A 14,886-nucleotide genomic window follows, 5' to 3' on the forward strand; every position below is an offset into this window, starting at 1 on the left:
TTTGCAAACTGCTTTTCAAAGGAAAACCTGGCAGATGGCATCCAAAAAAGCTCTTCATCTGTTTTGACTGAAACGAAAGGAGAAAAGCAAATTCTACAATGTTTAAGCTGCTACCTGCATCATATACTTGATTTATTCAGAGTTTCAAGGCAAGCAGAGCGTTCTCCCCAAGAGCCTGGGTGGGACCATCCACAGCCATCGGGCAGAACCACCTGGGAAAGCACCTCCAACCAAAAACCTGCGGCTTATGGTCCAAGCGTCCATGCCTGCGGGTACGACTGCACACAGGATCTGTGGTCATCCCCTCCTCACAGGGCTAGGACAAGGCTGGAGAGAGCTGCCCGTTGCCTTTCACATGCGCTGCTTGTGCTTTCCTGCTTTTTTTCGAGCTCGCCCTCTTGGCTGGGGAGAGTGAGACAAATGAGTGCGGAATCGTCTGGGTCACTCCACCTCTCATGCAGCTCTTATTCTCACTCTTCAACTTTTATTTAAGAATATAAAGGGTACCTCTCTGTTATGCTTGAGGCAGCACTGATGTAAGCAGAGGTGTCACTACATCACGTTAAGGAAAAATAAACATTTTGTCCCCCTACTATGAACTCAACTGCAGTGGCTTATGAAAAATAAAGGCAGGATCAGGGGAATAGTTCATGAGGGAAATGTTAAAATTTTCAGGGGGAAAATAGATTTTTAAACAATCCAGAGGACATCTGTGAAAACTAACATATGGCAGGAAGCCTTTCTCAGGAAAGCTTTGTCTTTTTTTTTTTTTTTTTCTCAGAGAAACTTAATTTGTAGGTATTGGCTTTCTTCGATTTGGCTTGTGACAAGATGTATTCAATAACATAACAAAGGTTTCTTTTTTAGCCTTCTCTTCACCCCATTAATTTTGGGGGTTTGTGCTTACTTGAAAGTAAGGAGATAGCTTCTCGTGCTGGAGGGAGGATGGGGAAGAGTTTTCACTGTTGTAGGTGTCTTTTCCTAGATTCTGGACCCACAAACATAACAGTCCTCTGACCAAGCATCTCTCAAACCCATTACAGCCATTTTTCAAGTTTACACACCACAGTTTCCTATAAATGGCCTTCTGCTGTAATCAAAGCTAATTGGAGTGCCAATTACAGCCCAGCTAGCGTAATTAGGTTACCAATTCTGATGAGTCATCAAGTCGTAGAAAAACGTGATCTGCATAAGTCCCACAAATTTCTCCGTTTATAATGAGGTATTTTTTTCATGAGGAACAGCGGCTCTTTTTATACCACAGCTAACAGGGAGCCAGTGAGCGGGCTGCCTGTGTTTATATACAGCGGAGCTGACTCAGCAGCAGTGTCCTGGGAGCTACATGCCAATTCAGCTTTCATTATGGTCAACAGTTATCTGTTTGCACACTTCTACTAATTACTGTATTTCCTGATCTTTGTTGTGATAATGAAGTCCAAAGTTCCTGGCTACCATCAATTTTAAAAGCAGAAGCAGGGGACCAGACCACCTGAATGCCTGACATGCCAATGCAATAGCATCATGTTGTTGGTGAAATTATTGAAGACAGAGCAGAGAGAGGCACATCTGTGCAGCAATCCAGCTAGGAATGCCGTGGAGCAAATAGAGAACTAAATGCTGGGAATCAGTCTGAAAGCAGCCTGCAAACGCGCCCGTCTTCTCTGCCTCTAATGCAACTGTGGGAATACCTGGCAGAGAAGTGGTGTGGAAAAAAATCAGCACGGGGAACACTACCTTCCCTAATCAGCCATTTGCTAATGTCCTCACTATCCTTTCCTCCAAATAGCTGGAGAGGAAGAGCTAGCTTTAACCGTGCACCCATCATATAAAATTGCTGAATGGGTTTAAAGCACAAGAGTAAGGCAATGCTTGTAGGGGAATTGGGTTGGGTGGGAGTGTTGATCTGCTGGAGGGTAGGAAGGCCATACAGAGGGATCTGGACCAGCTGGATCGATGGCCTGAGGCCAATTGTATGAGGTTCAACAAGGCCAAGTGCCGGGTCCTGCCCCTGGGTCACAACAACCCCAGGCAGCGCTACAGGCTCGGGGAAGAGTGGCTGGAAAGCTGCCTGGAGGAAAAAGGTCTGGGGGTGTTGATTGACAGCCGGCTGAACATGAGCCAGCAGTGCGTCCGGGTGGCTGAAAAGGCCGACAGCATCCTGGCTTGTGTCGGGAGTAGTGTGGCCACCAGGATTAAGGAAGGGATGGTCCCACTGTACTTGGTGCTGCTGAGGGCCCACCTCGAATCCTGTGTTCAGTTTTGGGCCCCTCACTACAGCAGAGACATTGAGGAGCTGGAGAGAGTTCAGAGAAGGGCAACAAAGCTGGTGAGGGGTCTGGAGCACAAGTCTGATGAGGAGCGGTGAGGGAGCTGGGGCTGTTCAGCCTGGAGAAAAGGAGGCTGAGGGGAGACCTGATCGCTGTCTGCAACCACCTGAAAGGAGGTTGTAGCGTGGAGGGGGTTGGTCTCTTCTCCCGAGTAACAAGTGATAGGACGAGAGGAAATGGCCTCAAGTTGCACCAGGGGAGGTTTAGATTGGATTTTAGGAAAAATTTCTTCACAGAAAGGGTTGTCAGGCATTGGAACAGGCTGCCCAGGGAAGTGGTGGAGTCACCATCCCTGGAGGTGTAGTGCCAGTGCTGGGTGTGTTAGGTTAACTGTTAGACTCGATGATCTTGAGGGTGTCTTCCAATCAAAATGATTCTATGATTCTATGAATTAAGATCTTTTACCAAACTGGTTAGTATAGCTGTAAAAAAAATATGTTATGTACTTCCTGGCATGCATGAAATATAGTTTGGGCTAATGGAAAAAATACTACCTTGATTTACAAATGCTGTCTTAACTTTGTTCATAAACAATCACAAGTACAAAAGCTTAATTGTACAGATGGGAAACTGACATAGAGACATTTCAATAGTACAATCTTCCACCACTGTTGATAATTGCACTATATAGCATCAAAAAAATCCTTATATTTGTATGCTTATCATTTTGACTGTAGGCAAATCATCACAGAAGTTACTAGAAAGTGAGCATGCAGGACAGCAATGCAGCTTCAGAAGGCAACAGGAAACAGCACTTGTTAGCACCTTGCATCCAAGTTAATCAAAGCAGTTTACAAACTTTACTGAAATCCAGCCTCACCACAAATCTGTCAGGCAGGGAAATGTTCTTACCATTCCTTCCCAGATGGGAAATCAGTCACAGAGGCATAGGTCACTAAAAGGCACTGACAGAATTAATGGTACTGCTCTGCTAGTTGTTACCCACTCCCATATTTAACCACTAACACAGTTTGGATGCTGCAGCAATCCAAAAGAGCTTTCTAAGCATTCAAGTGTATACCTACAGTGATCATCTGAGCAACAAGTGAAACTGGTTTGAACATAGCTATTCCTCTCCTGCTGGAAGAACTTTACTTAGAAGCCTTACACAGACATGGCTGAAACTTGCGGACCAGCTGGCTGCCTAATGTCTTAGTCCTGAGCCAACTTCTTCTCCCAGAACCTATTTTCTAGGGGACAAAACAGATGCACCACAGCTGGACCACCATCTCTGAGTTGTTCTCAAACGACTGTATTCTGATTATGTTTACAGCAATACATCTGCAGCCATTAATTCAAATACTATATTTCCATTAAAACACATACTTGAATATTCGTCAAACTTCTTTTCAATTATGTACATTTGGCTGTACCTTTCATCTCATGCCTGTGACAGGAAACTCAGAAGACTGGGACTGTGCTCTTCAGGCTGCAAGAGCCTGGCTACCTAAGAAAGAGAGAAGGGCCAAGGTGGGCCCTTGGTAGTGCAATGAGCTTGTTACTGCTGCTGCTCATTTGTGCACTGAGGCCACCACTCACCGTGGTGTCCGGGTCATATTTCTGAAGAGGTCCACCTCAAAGTAGGACTGTAAGCTGGGGACTTGCCATGGGCTGATACATAATTCATAGTACTGAACACCATTCCTGGAGAGAAAACCTCCAATGGCATGACTGACTTTTTTTCAAGGGTAAAACTCACTCAACAACAGTCGACACTCATTGTATAGGTACACTGCTATTGCCATTACCAAATTCAATGTAAGAGGTGGTAGAATTGAGAAAGTCTAATATTGTATAACTGTATAATTTCTGGTAATGAATCTTACTTGGACTAATTTACATCGTGACTCAGAACCTAGTGTTGGTGGGAAAATTGCTTACAGCTTCAGAAAGCATAATAATTTTTGTTTATACCACAAATCAAGTGCAGTTAAATGACATTCGCATGGGCACTATCTGACTTCTAGGCTTGCTACAAGCCTTTTTTTTTCTTACAAGGCAATGAATCTCTGATGTTGACAATTTGCTTGAGAGCGTTCCTTCTTTGCAAATGCAGGAAATATTTCTGAATTACTTTTAGGGTTATGCTATTTCACATTCAAAATCTTAGCCAAATACATTTGCCTTGAGCTCTATTTTTCTATTTCTGTAATATTATGAAAACACTAACATAGTTAAAAAAACCCCAAACCAAAACAGGAATGATAAATACTTACCACTTGGCTTATATCGTATCCCCAAGGAAGAAAAAGAACTCCTGTGTTATATTTCTCCCAGTGTGAACACATAAAGTTAAACAAGACAATGCTTAAATATATATACATTGTATATACAGAAACTCCAGTCTTCCCATTGTCACGGGAACAGACAGAAAAAAAAGAAAGTACAAAAATGGAGGTAGCCCAGCTATCCAGCCCATGGTCAAATAATTCTCCCAGAGGAGTACTGGACTGAGTTCTTCGAGCATGTTTCCCATCTATGGAGTCTAGAAGCATTGGGAAAGGAAAAGAAAAAAAGAATTAGTGCACAACAAAAGGAGTCACTTCCCGCACATGTGCTTCATTACTGCTATATGCCCGCTACTGCAATCAGTATGAAAGTGCTGAAAAGCGTCCACAGGGCTCCCCGCCCGTCCAATGGTGCTGCGGACCCTCTGAGACTTCAGGCTCAAGAAAATCGCTTGTGGGATAGATTCACTAAGGCATTTAAGTTGCCTGATGCCAAGTTGCCTGAATGACTAACAGTTACATGGAAACCTCATGGAGCAAATTTCACAAAACTTATTTGTGTGTGCGCCTGCATAAGATATTTTACGAGCTCTTTCAGCTGAAATTTTAGGATACAAGAATACCTTCCTGTTTGTTCATCACTTTTAACACTTAAGTGCTTGAAAGATGCCCAGCCACTGTACTGGATCTCTCTCTGCAGATGCAGTTGGACAATGTGGCTTGAGTCGATCTGAGAGCTCACTGCTGTGGAACGGGGGAGGACCTGCGGCCTGCTCAGCCCGGGGAAAGACTTCAAACATTACGTTTTCTTCTGGGTCACTGAACAGAATTGGTGCTGTGAATGGCACAAGAAGGAGGGGAGATGGCACAAGAGAGGGGCGGTGGATGCAGGGAGGAGGAGGAGGAAGGGGGTCAAGCAGCTGTAACCTTTCTTAGTTGTATTGTCAAACCATACCCTCAGTCTTTTCTCTGAAACTGCACTGGGGAGGCTTTCAGGAACATTTTCTTCTTAAATTAAGTGTAAATATACGGGACGAACCTCTTAGGGAAAAGTACAGAGAACGAACCTTACAGAATACTTATTGTTTTCCTGAATCTCAAAATAACATGGAGACGGATTTTTTCTTTTAAATGTTACTTGGTAGGTACTACAGCTAATACTTACTAGCCATTGAACTAACCCAAAACTGACTGGAGGGACAACTCAGCAGAGTGAGAGCAAAAACTCCACAGCTGCTATAGATCATATGCTACTTCTCCAGATTATTTGGCAATACTCTGGGTTTTGTTTAATATAAATATACTTCAGGGATCTAAACCAGGAAAACATAAGCTTTCATTTTGTACAGATTTTAGACTATGTCCCTATGGCAATACCTAAACAGCTGTGAGATATCCTCCACTCAAATATAAATCTCTTGAGACAGTTCTCAAAAGTCTAAAAATTAAAGATCTCATAGAGGATTTCAAATATGGATTGTCCCCTTCTAGAGCCACATTCTTTCTCCATTAACATTACCATTGAATTGTCAGCATCTTACTGAAATGTGCAGAAAGAAAACTGTATAAGCTTGAGGTTACTTGAATAGTATTGCTATAAACGTAGAAATTCCTTAGTCTGTCAAAGGATGCTTCTGAAACTTAATTAGCAAATAGGTATGTAAACATCCCTGAACAGTTTATGGCCTTTTATATTTCAAGAACATCTATCCCAAATCAGAGAGAATTCAGCTATAGCAGTAATACTTTTTAAAAATGAGAATTATAGGAGATTGGTCTGTTCATAAATTATTTTAGGTTGTCACAAAAGAATACTCACATTAGGTACTAAAATATGTACATCACAGTGAAGAGTAGTTTTCATTTTGCAGGAAATTTAGTTTTACTAAAAAAAGTTAGGCTTATAATGGTGTAATGAAATACAGCACTTCTAATTGTAATGGGCATGAGGAAAAATACAGGAACTGTATAACACATAACATAAAATTGGAATTTCACAAATCTTTACCCACATTTTCCATGTGGTTTCACTAGCTTATTAAAAGACCGAAAATATTTTCAAGTTTAGGTTTCAGTTTAAAACCATTCATGCCAACAATGGGGTATGTTAAATACTGGACATATGCTGTCCCACACTTCCATTGCTTTAGAATTCTTATATTATGGTCTTGTCTCATGTAGATGCCTAAATCTTCAGTTTTATTAAAGTTTATGTAACTTTTAAATAGCGGAATTCAAAATAACAGTAAAGAGCATTCCATTCTACGGAAAGAGAAAACATGTCAAACCACCTTAACACAGGGAGGGAAAAAGAGCAGCATGCTAGGGAATTTGGAGAGAATAACTGTGTCATTAAAAAGAAGCAGAGAGATATTAAAGCTGCATATTTGGTTAGTTATTATGGCTCTTTGCAGTCTTCCAAAGGGAAAACTTTGGCCATGCAGAATTAAATCTGAGACTAAATATTTCATGAAGTGGCTTGGACAGCAGACACAAGAATCTACATACACATCAGTTCATTATAGCTTTGACTGTCAATATTATATTGTCTTCCAAATATTAGGAACTATAGGCCACACTGGCAAATAACATCTACATTAAGAATCTCAGAAGCTGATTTCCAATGAGCTTTCTGGGGTGTCATACAGTAACAGCTCCAACATGTAATTGCTATTTATGAAACAATAGCCACTTCATTATATTCCATACAATTACATAAAGAATGGTTTTCACAAAAGAAACTGCTGCTTCTGCTAACGAATACACAAAGCTGTTAGGGAAATCTGACTGGCAGTCAGCTTCAAGGGACAGCTGCCCCAGCGATTTTTATGGTACAAAGAAATTCTGGACAAAATTATTTTGGCACAAACTTGCCACTTGAATAGAAATGCCAAGGCATTTACAATGCAGAGGGCAATGTCTGCGCAAGGGGCTATACCCGAGCTTATCAAGATGGCTCTACATGCATGGGTCTGCTTCCAAAAGTGGCAAGTACCTTGGCACAACACCGCAGTGTCCATCTAGAACGCACTTATACCTAGCCTGTGTATCTTAAGTATGGCACACAGATGTACAGCTCCACTCTGCAATGTGAGGCCCTACAGGAACAGCTCCAAAAGCGAGGGTGCATTTACAAAGCCCAGCACAGTCCATGTAAATATGCCACAAAATTATCTCTGTTGCACCACGTGGTGGAAAGACTAGTTTGGAATGAGTTTGCTTTGGAAGAAAAAGTAAAAAAAGCTGTGCTACTGTGGATGTCACTCCCAGATCTGCATCAGTTCAGGTCTGTGTCTTCACACCATTGATCAGCAAGATGCGAAGTACCTAAAAATAAAGCTGTGGTATGACATAAAAAGTAAAAATGGAATATGAAATTGAAAATGAGGTATTATCGGTGTTATGGGAGAAAAACAGCAACAGGAGAGGAAAAAAAAAAGATACTTCATCTCCATAAGAAGCTCAGGCCTGTCACCACATTCCTACCATCTCTCCTGACACACGCCATAAGCACTGAAGTGCCTAACAGATTAAAACACAATGATACGTTCATCTTCCTTTTTGTCTGCTTTGACCTTTATTTTCCGTGTCCTTGAAAGCACCCTCTGCTAACGCAAAGTGTGAAGGAGCTTCTCAGAATGTCATCGCTTGGGGACATGGATTTTTATGAAAACCAACAGCAATGACTGCTGCTACGTAACGATTTCCATTGTTCCTCTAAAACAATCGGAACTTTCGAGAGATATAAGAGCAACAGTCACAGAACCTCTAATATAGCATCAAAAATTGCCTTTTTTTTTTTAAAAAGAAAGCTTTATGGCTGTTTTTTGTTAGTGGTTTGGGCTTGGGGGGGTGGGGGTTTTTTGTTTGTTGGGGGTTGGTTCTTTGTTTTTTGGGGGGTTTTTTGTTGTTTTGTTTTGTTTTCCATCTCGGAGAACTGTTTTGGAGAGAGATCAATAATTTATCCCCTATTATCTTCATTTTGATAGTGCTGAGCACTAATGAACTAGTAGATAAAACTATATGAAGACGCCAGACGTGTAAATCATGTCATTATACTTTACCTAGGGCGTAAGCACAAAAGGTGGTAAAAGCACTGAACAGCCACACCCAGGTGGGAACAAGTCCAGGACTGGTACCTAAAATAAGTCAAGTAGTGAGTCAGTGTAACAGTGGTTAACATCAAAGAAATTCACCGAGATAGGCATATACATATGAACAAGTTGTCACTACGTCAATCAGATTGAAATATTTGGTTTTGACCTTAAGTCATTAGTGAGCTCTATCAAAGAAGCAATGAGCAGGCCTGAATGTGTTTATACTGTAAAAGAGAGAAGATCAGATTGAGGTTTTTTGGTCCTGAAATGACTCTAGTGTTGGACAAAACAACGATAGTAACTAGGCAAAAATTTTCACAAGTCATGGGAAGACCATCTGCCAACAAAGTAGTTAATGTTTACGTAATATCTAAAGACAAAAATGTAGTTTTCAAGCATGATCATTATTATTAGCATCAATGTGGGATTTGTATAGCACATTTGCCATACAGGTCTGAACAGGACAATTTTGTCCTTAAGACAGGACAGGTATTAGCACTCTTTTTTTTAACTTGAAAAAAATAAAAAAGGAAAAGAAAGCTGAATTGGGCAGAGCCCACAGTTCTGTTACTACTCTGCAGATAGCAATAACCCACAGTTATTGTTGTTATTTAAAGAAATCAACTCTTCTCCCAAAGAGCATTCAATTTAACTTAAACATAATCCAATAAGGACTATGCCAGCACTACACAGCTGTATATGCAAACACTCTCAGGTTTCTGGCATTTGGCACCAAGCACAGGGAACACTTGCATAGAGAGGTGTCCTTGCCCCAACCACCCTTCTCTCCATGCCCCATCTTGCCACTCTGAAAGAAAAGATGGCAATTCCTGACTCCTAGCTGCAAATTTTCAAACTGTAGAATGAAAACCAGCTGTCCAGGAAATTCAGTCTTTTATTTCTGATCCCAGGTATGAGGTTGACATACGATACTCGAAAGGCTCATTAGGTTTCATGAACGTTTTCAATCAACTGAAAAATGATGGGCACTGTTCTCGTGTGAAATCAAGGATAGGCTTGCACACAGAAATCTCAGCTCTAATAGACTGAATCGCCATTTCAAATGTCTTCAAGTTCAGTGTGTACCTACTGAGAATGTGTCAAGATAAAATGATCCCATTAAAAGATGCATGCAGGATGCTCTTTTATTACAGAACTTAGTAAATATCAGTTGCATTGATCAAAAAAAGAAGTGAAGGATGATGCCAGATAACTACATAATATGCTGGTCCTGAAAACTTAAGGCTCATACAGAATTATTTTTTAACCAAAACTGCTAACAAGTATCCCTCCCTCTAGAATTGTTGTGATAAACGTACAAACAGCTTACACCAAAAGATACCTCCTGAATCTAAACACAGGCATAAGAAATTAAAGGCATCAAAAAAAGCCAGACATAATTGTTTCACGAAATGAAAGTGTCAAGTCTTCTCCAAATTGGCTAGTTTAAGAAAAGCAAAGCTTTTTATATATTAATCACCTGGGAGATGTTTACTACTTACCATAGGCTCCAACAGCTGGTTTGAGAAGTCCAGAACTGAACATGCCCTATGCTCAGGAGCAATCGGCTCCAAAAAGCTTTTGACTTGAGCTGCCACGAGGAGCAAATATGGACTTGGACTTTGAAAGTCATAATTTCAAGAGACATTTGTTTAAAAACTACTTCTTCTTTGTCTAGAAGCAGCCTTGAATGGGAAGGGTGTGGAGTAATGAAAGGGAAATTAACCCATTCAAGCATCGATTTAGGTATTAGCAAATGTGAAACCAATGAAAATTTTAAGAAGAACATTAGGATGGTTTTTGACTGGCATACACTTTAAACAGATATTATCATAGACTTCAAGCAGTGCATGCTGAAACCCATATTTAGGGATGAAATTAAACAAGGTTTTTCAGTAAAATGATCTAAATGCCATGTGTGAGTTCAGATCCTCCTCTATGCACATGGAGCCTCATTAAGGGAATGAGTGGAAGATTCAAGTATCTGATACCTCCCTGTATCATTCAGAAGCATGACATATGCAGCTCACCAAGTCTGAAAAATTACAACATGAGGATATTTACCTGAGGCAGTGTAGTCCCAGTCATAAAAAGATATTAGAAAATAATTAACTAAAATCATGACAAATCCAGAGAATGTTAACAGGTTGGGAGCAATCCACAAAGGCACTATCTGTTAAAAAAGAAAGAAAGAAAAAAAAAAAAATTCTAAGAAGTATTATATTTTAAATTGTAAGTCTTATTTTAATTAAATATTTCATATTTTTAATCGAGAAAGGAGAAGGCTGTATGTGACATCAGCAACATTCATATTTGTGCGTATTTTCCCATTTTCAAATTAAAATACAGTTTTCATTCCTGAAATTCATTTTTAAACATAATCCTTTTGCCTGATCTTTGTGATTGAAGTAAAAATATCGTTTTAAAATGTCATATTTCCTATGTTACACACTATCCTTATTTTCCCAGCCACTAAGGAAAGATTCTCATGACTGTGTGTATCACAACTGAAAGAAGACTGCAGCACCCCAGTGTGGTAATTCAGCATCCATATGGCAGGTTTTTTTAAGCGTTCTATTCCCACGCTGTAAAAAGAAAATTTCTTCTTCTAAAATCTGTTAATAATTTCCAATTCAAAACATTAATAAAATCAGACACCGAGTGCATTAGTTTTCTAGCACCACAAGATACCTCTGTCACATGCAAGTCCCTACTTCTCTAGATAGTAACTTTCTGCAGGGCCTCCCTCTTTAGCCATAAATTATAAACTCTCCATTAATTCATTTGACTTTGTAGAGTGCTGAAAAGGACTCTTCCGCTTCCCCTAAGCCTCGAATTCTTTGTCCCATTAACCATTCCCCGTTATCCATCCCCAGTGACTTTAAGGTATTCCTTACACTGTAAGAGGGATCTTTCTGGTAACACTCTTCCCAAGTAACAGAGCTTCTCCACAATATTTTCTGAAATAGCACACACAGCTTTCTACATGATTTTTAGACAGAACATATTTGCAGAAATACTAAGTATCAACCACTATTGTCACTCAAACAATATATCAACATATTCAAAGTATAAAAATATTGGAGGCATATAATCAAATTCTTTGAAGTGTCTAAGGACTAAAAGTGTATGCAAAGTACTTTGACACTATAAAATATCACAAAACATTATTAAAGAAAAAGAAGTCAAATAATTTCAGATACTAATAATAGCTTTGAAATAAAATGTTTTGTTAATGTCTTTGGACTAGTTCAATGGACAAACAGATGGATACATATTAATTTATACACATCTTTACATTTCCTCTATCCTATTACTATATGGAAAAATTGCATATAAATGTGAATGCTTGGACTGATTAGATCCTCTTTTTCTACTATAGAGCAATTAATAATATCCAGGAGAAATTGTGCAACCAATAATGTAGAGTGTAAACATTAAAAAAATCAGATTAAAATGCCTGAATATTTTTCAGCTATATTTGTTAGATGTTTTCTTTAATAGCATCGGGAAAAATATTAATTCTGAGAGTTGCTTTCCTTATGACCAGGATTTTAACACTAATTTTAAAATACTGTATGTCAGCTCTTACAGTATTTAAAATACATAATGGAATGCATACGGCTACATTAAATTTAAAAAAAAAATAAAATAAAAAAGGACTATCTATCATTCTGAGTTTTCAAAACCCCAGTTCTAAATCCTAAGAACAAGTGACAGCAAATGTTGCCTGAAGCTCTGATAGGAGAACACCTGAGGAGGACCCTTCACTGCACTGTCCCCTCTTCTTATGTTGACTACACACCCTCAGCATGCAGCGACTGCAGCACATCTCCTGAATCTCCTGGTTTTGCTACCTGGGGATGCAGAAACCCTGTAAGACGTCTATGACCTTACATGAAATAAGAAGGATAGACACTGAAGAAATTCTAGATTGGTCTCTTTTAATCTAAAACGTAGATCAAAATAGTGTGTTAAGACAGCCTGTGAGTGAACCGTGTACATGGACATACAGATACTATCCAATGTATTGTTTTATAATGACTGATTTCTCCTGTATGATTCATAATAATTGTTGACTATTAAATAAAGTGGGGCGCCATAAATGTCTGCTCTCTAATTAGGTTCATAATTCTAAATAGTCACAATGTCATTATTAAGTTATTAAAGGAAATAATTTATGCTTATACAGTGCAAACATGAAGACATTATTTTAACCCACTTCCTTGCTAACATCACGTACTTTAAGAAGGAAAGCATCAAAGCATGTTGCTATACTTGCAATCCCTTTGGCTAGTAGACACACTATGAAAAACAGTAACAGGAGATCGATCCTCAGGAAAACAGCTTCTCCTGCAGTTCAACCCCTAAGCACACACTTTTGATCCTTACCAAACCTAATCTGTCTAGGTATTTGGAAGGCATTGCAGTTGCAAGATCCATTTTCTTATATTTAATGTCCCTTATTCTTTTGGTTGGCATTTCACTACCATCGCCCTATTTCACAGTTCAAAAATTACAGGGTGTTAAAGATTAACTTCTTACACATATTGGAAAAATACAGCCTGACTTTACTAGTATCCTACAGAAAGACACATTGCAATCTTCATTATCTAATTAAAAAGCAACAGAAGTCTAATACATCAATGTGCTACATGATTAATTCAGCAGGAGGTGCCACTGGGGAGAAACACATCTGCTCTCTGGCAAAACCATTGTATACTTGAACCTTTTGAAAAACTTTTAGTTCCTCAAAATACCAAATGACTTCTGTTTTAATGGGTCTACAGCCATTCAGGCTAAAAGCCTTAATACAAACAGCAAATGTTTGAATATATCAGCTATCTGTTTGGATAATAACCAGTACAGTACACATATTCATATAAAGCTCTGGTCAAACTTGAAATGTTCCTGAACTAAGTCACTTGAGACCATTAAAATTCTACTCATGCCAAATTCTAGTGATAAAATCAAAGTTCATAAAGGCAACTGGGGTGCGTTAATTGACTTCAATGAAGCTGGCATACACCTGTGTATCTCAAGGGGATTTCCTGCTTTTCCTCTCATTGTCCTGCACAAATGTGATTTCTCCTAAATACACATAGAGGAGGAATATTCAGTTCATGTAGTAGCTAAGTAATATTATCCATTATGTGTCAGAGAGCAGATGATTGTGCTTTATTATGAAATACAAATATTAATTAAAGGCAAAAGGACAGAACATTGCATTAATTACAGATGAAATACCTTTAGTTGCATAATCAGAATAATTTTAAATAACATGTAGAGAAAGTTAATCATTACTCTCTGGTTTCATACAGGTGTTACTATAGTTTCACAGAACATGGAAAAACTGTCATGGACAGGAGTATCTCAGAATACTTCAAGCCCACTATAGAATCCAGGCATGAAACATCACCCACTACCTCCTTCTTTAGCACCAGATTCAACACATTTCTGAAGCACATACATCCAAAAATCACACTCAGACTGACACAGGCACATTATACAGCACATAAGAAAGATGCCTTTGGAAGAGGAAATAGAGGAAGGTAACGCTCAGGATTTCAAGGCAAATTTCGTAAATGCCCCAAATCTTTGTTTTCCTAGCATCCTCACCTCAGGTAAGTGAGCTGCGTTATGACAACATGTTTTCAGCTCTTATGTATGTCAGCATCCCAGCTCATAAATTCCCACGTCTTCTCTAACATCAGACTCCTCTTAATTTCCCATAACACTGGAAATACATCTGTCAGTGAATGATAATGTCTCAAAACATAGGAAACACATCTTACAATTAATTCTGTGTTACAGAATATACAGAAACTTGTGTTGCAATTAGGACTAAATTGACATATGAATGGCCATACCCAAATCCCAAGCCTCTGTTCCTATAGATTTTAATTTTTTGCTTAGCTCTGTGAATTTTATGTTCATTTGTTTAACTCCTCTAGAATCTGGTAAAAATAGTCCTTGAGGAATGTTTATTTTCATCAGATTAGAAACAGAAAGATAATTGATTCTTATCTGCAAATGGTTGTATTAGGATGTCTGAACTGAGATAAATTATTTCCCCCAGCCGTCAAGAAGCACACTTGTACTGCCCAATTTTGAATGAACATATTAGATGCAGTGTGTCTTCTCCCTAAAAAATTACCCGAGCTTTACTGTATCTCCTTATTGCAATGCACTGTGCTATTTAAATAGAAATAAGATTATATAAACTGTAAATCC

The 14,886-nt window shown here is 39.0% G+C and overlaps 1 protein-coding gene across 1 annotated transcript in view; it reads right to left on the reverse strand.

The window, feature by feature from the left end:
* LOC135984890 (ethanolaminephosphotransferase 1-like) overlaps positions 1 to 14,886 on the reverse strand; it is a 58,096-nt gene that overhangs the window by 25,112 nt on the left and 18,098 nt on the right. Inside the window, exons 4-6 of the mRNA XM_065627643.1 lie at positions 10,717 to 10,825; positions 8,620 to 8,694; positions 4,544 to 4,812 (exon numbers count right to left, since the gene is read on the reverse strand). Of these exons, the coding sequence (XP_065483715.1) occupies positions 4,544 to 4,812; positions 8,620 to 8,694; positions 10,717 to 10,825 (453 nt within the window). The remainder of the gene's footprint in view (positions 1 to 4,543; positions 4,813 to 8,619; positions 8,695 to 10,716; positions 10,826 to 14,886) is intronic.

Source organism: Caloenas nicobarica, chromosome 2 (assembly GCF_036013445.1).
Source record: "Caloenas nicobarica isolate bCalNic1 chromosome 2, bCalNic1.hap1, whole genome shotgun sequence".
NCBI lineage: Eukaryota > Metazoa > Chordata > Aves > Columbiformes > Columbidae > Caloenas > Caloenas nicobarica.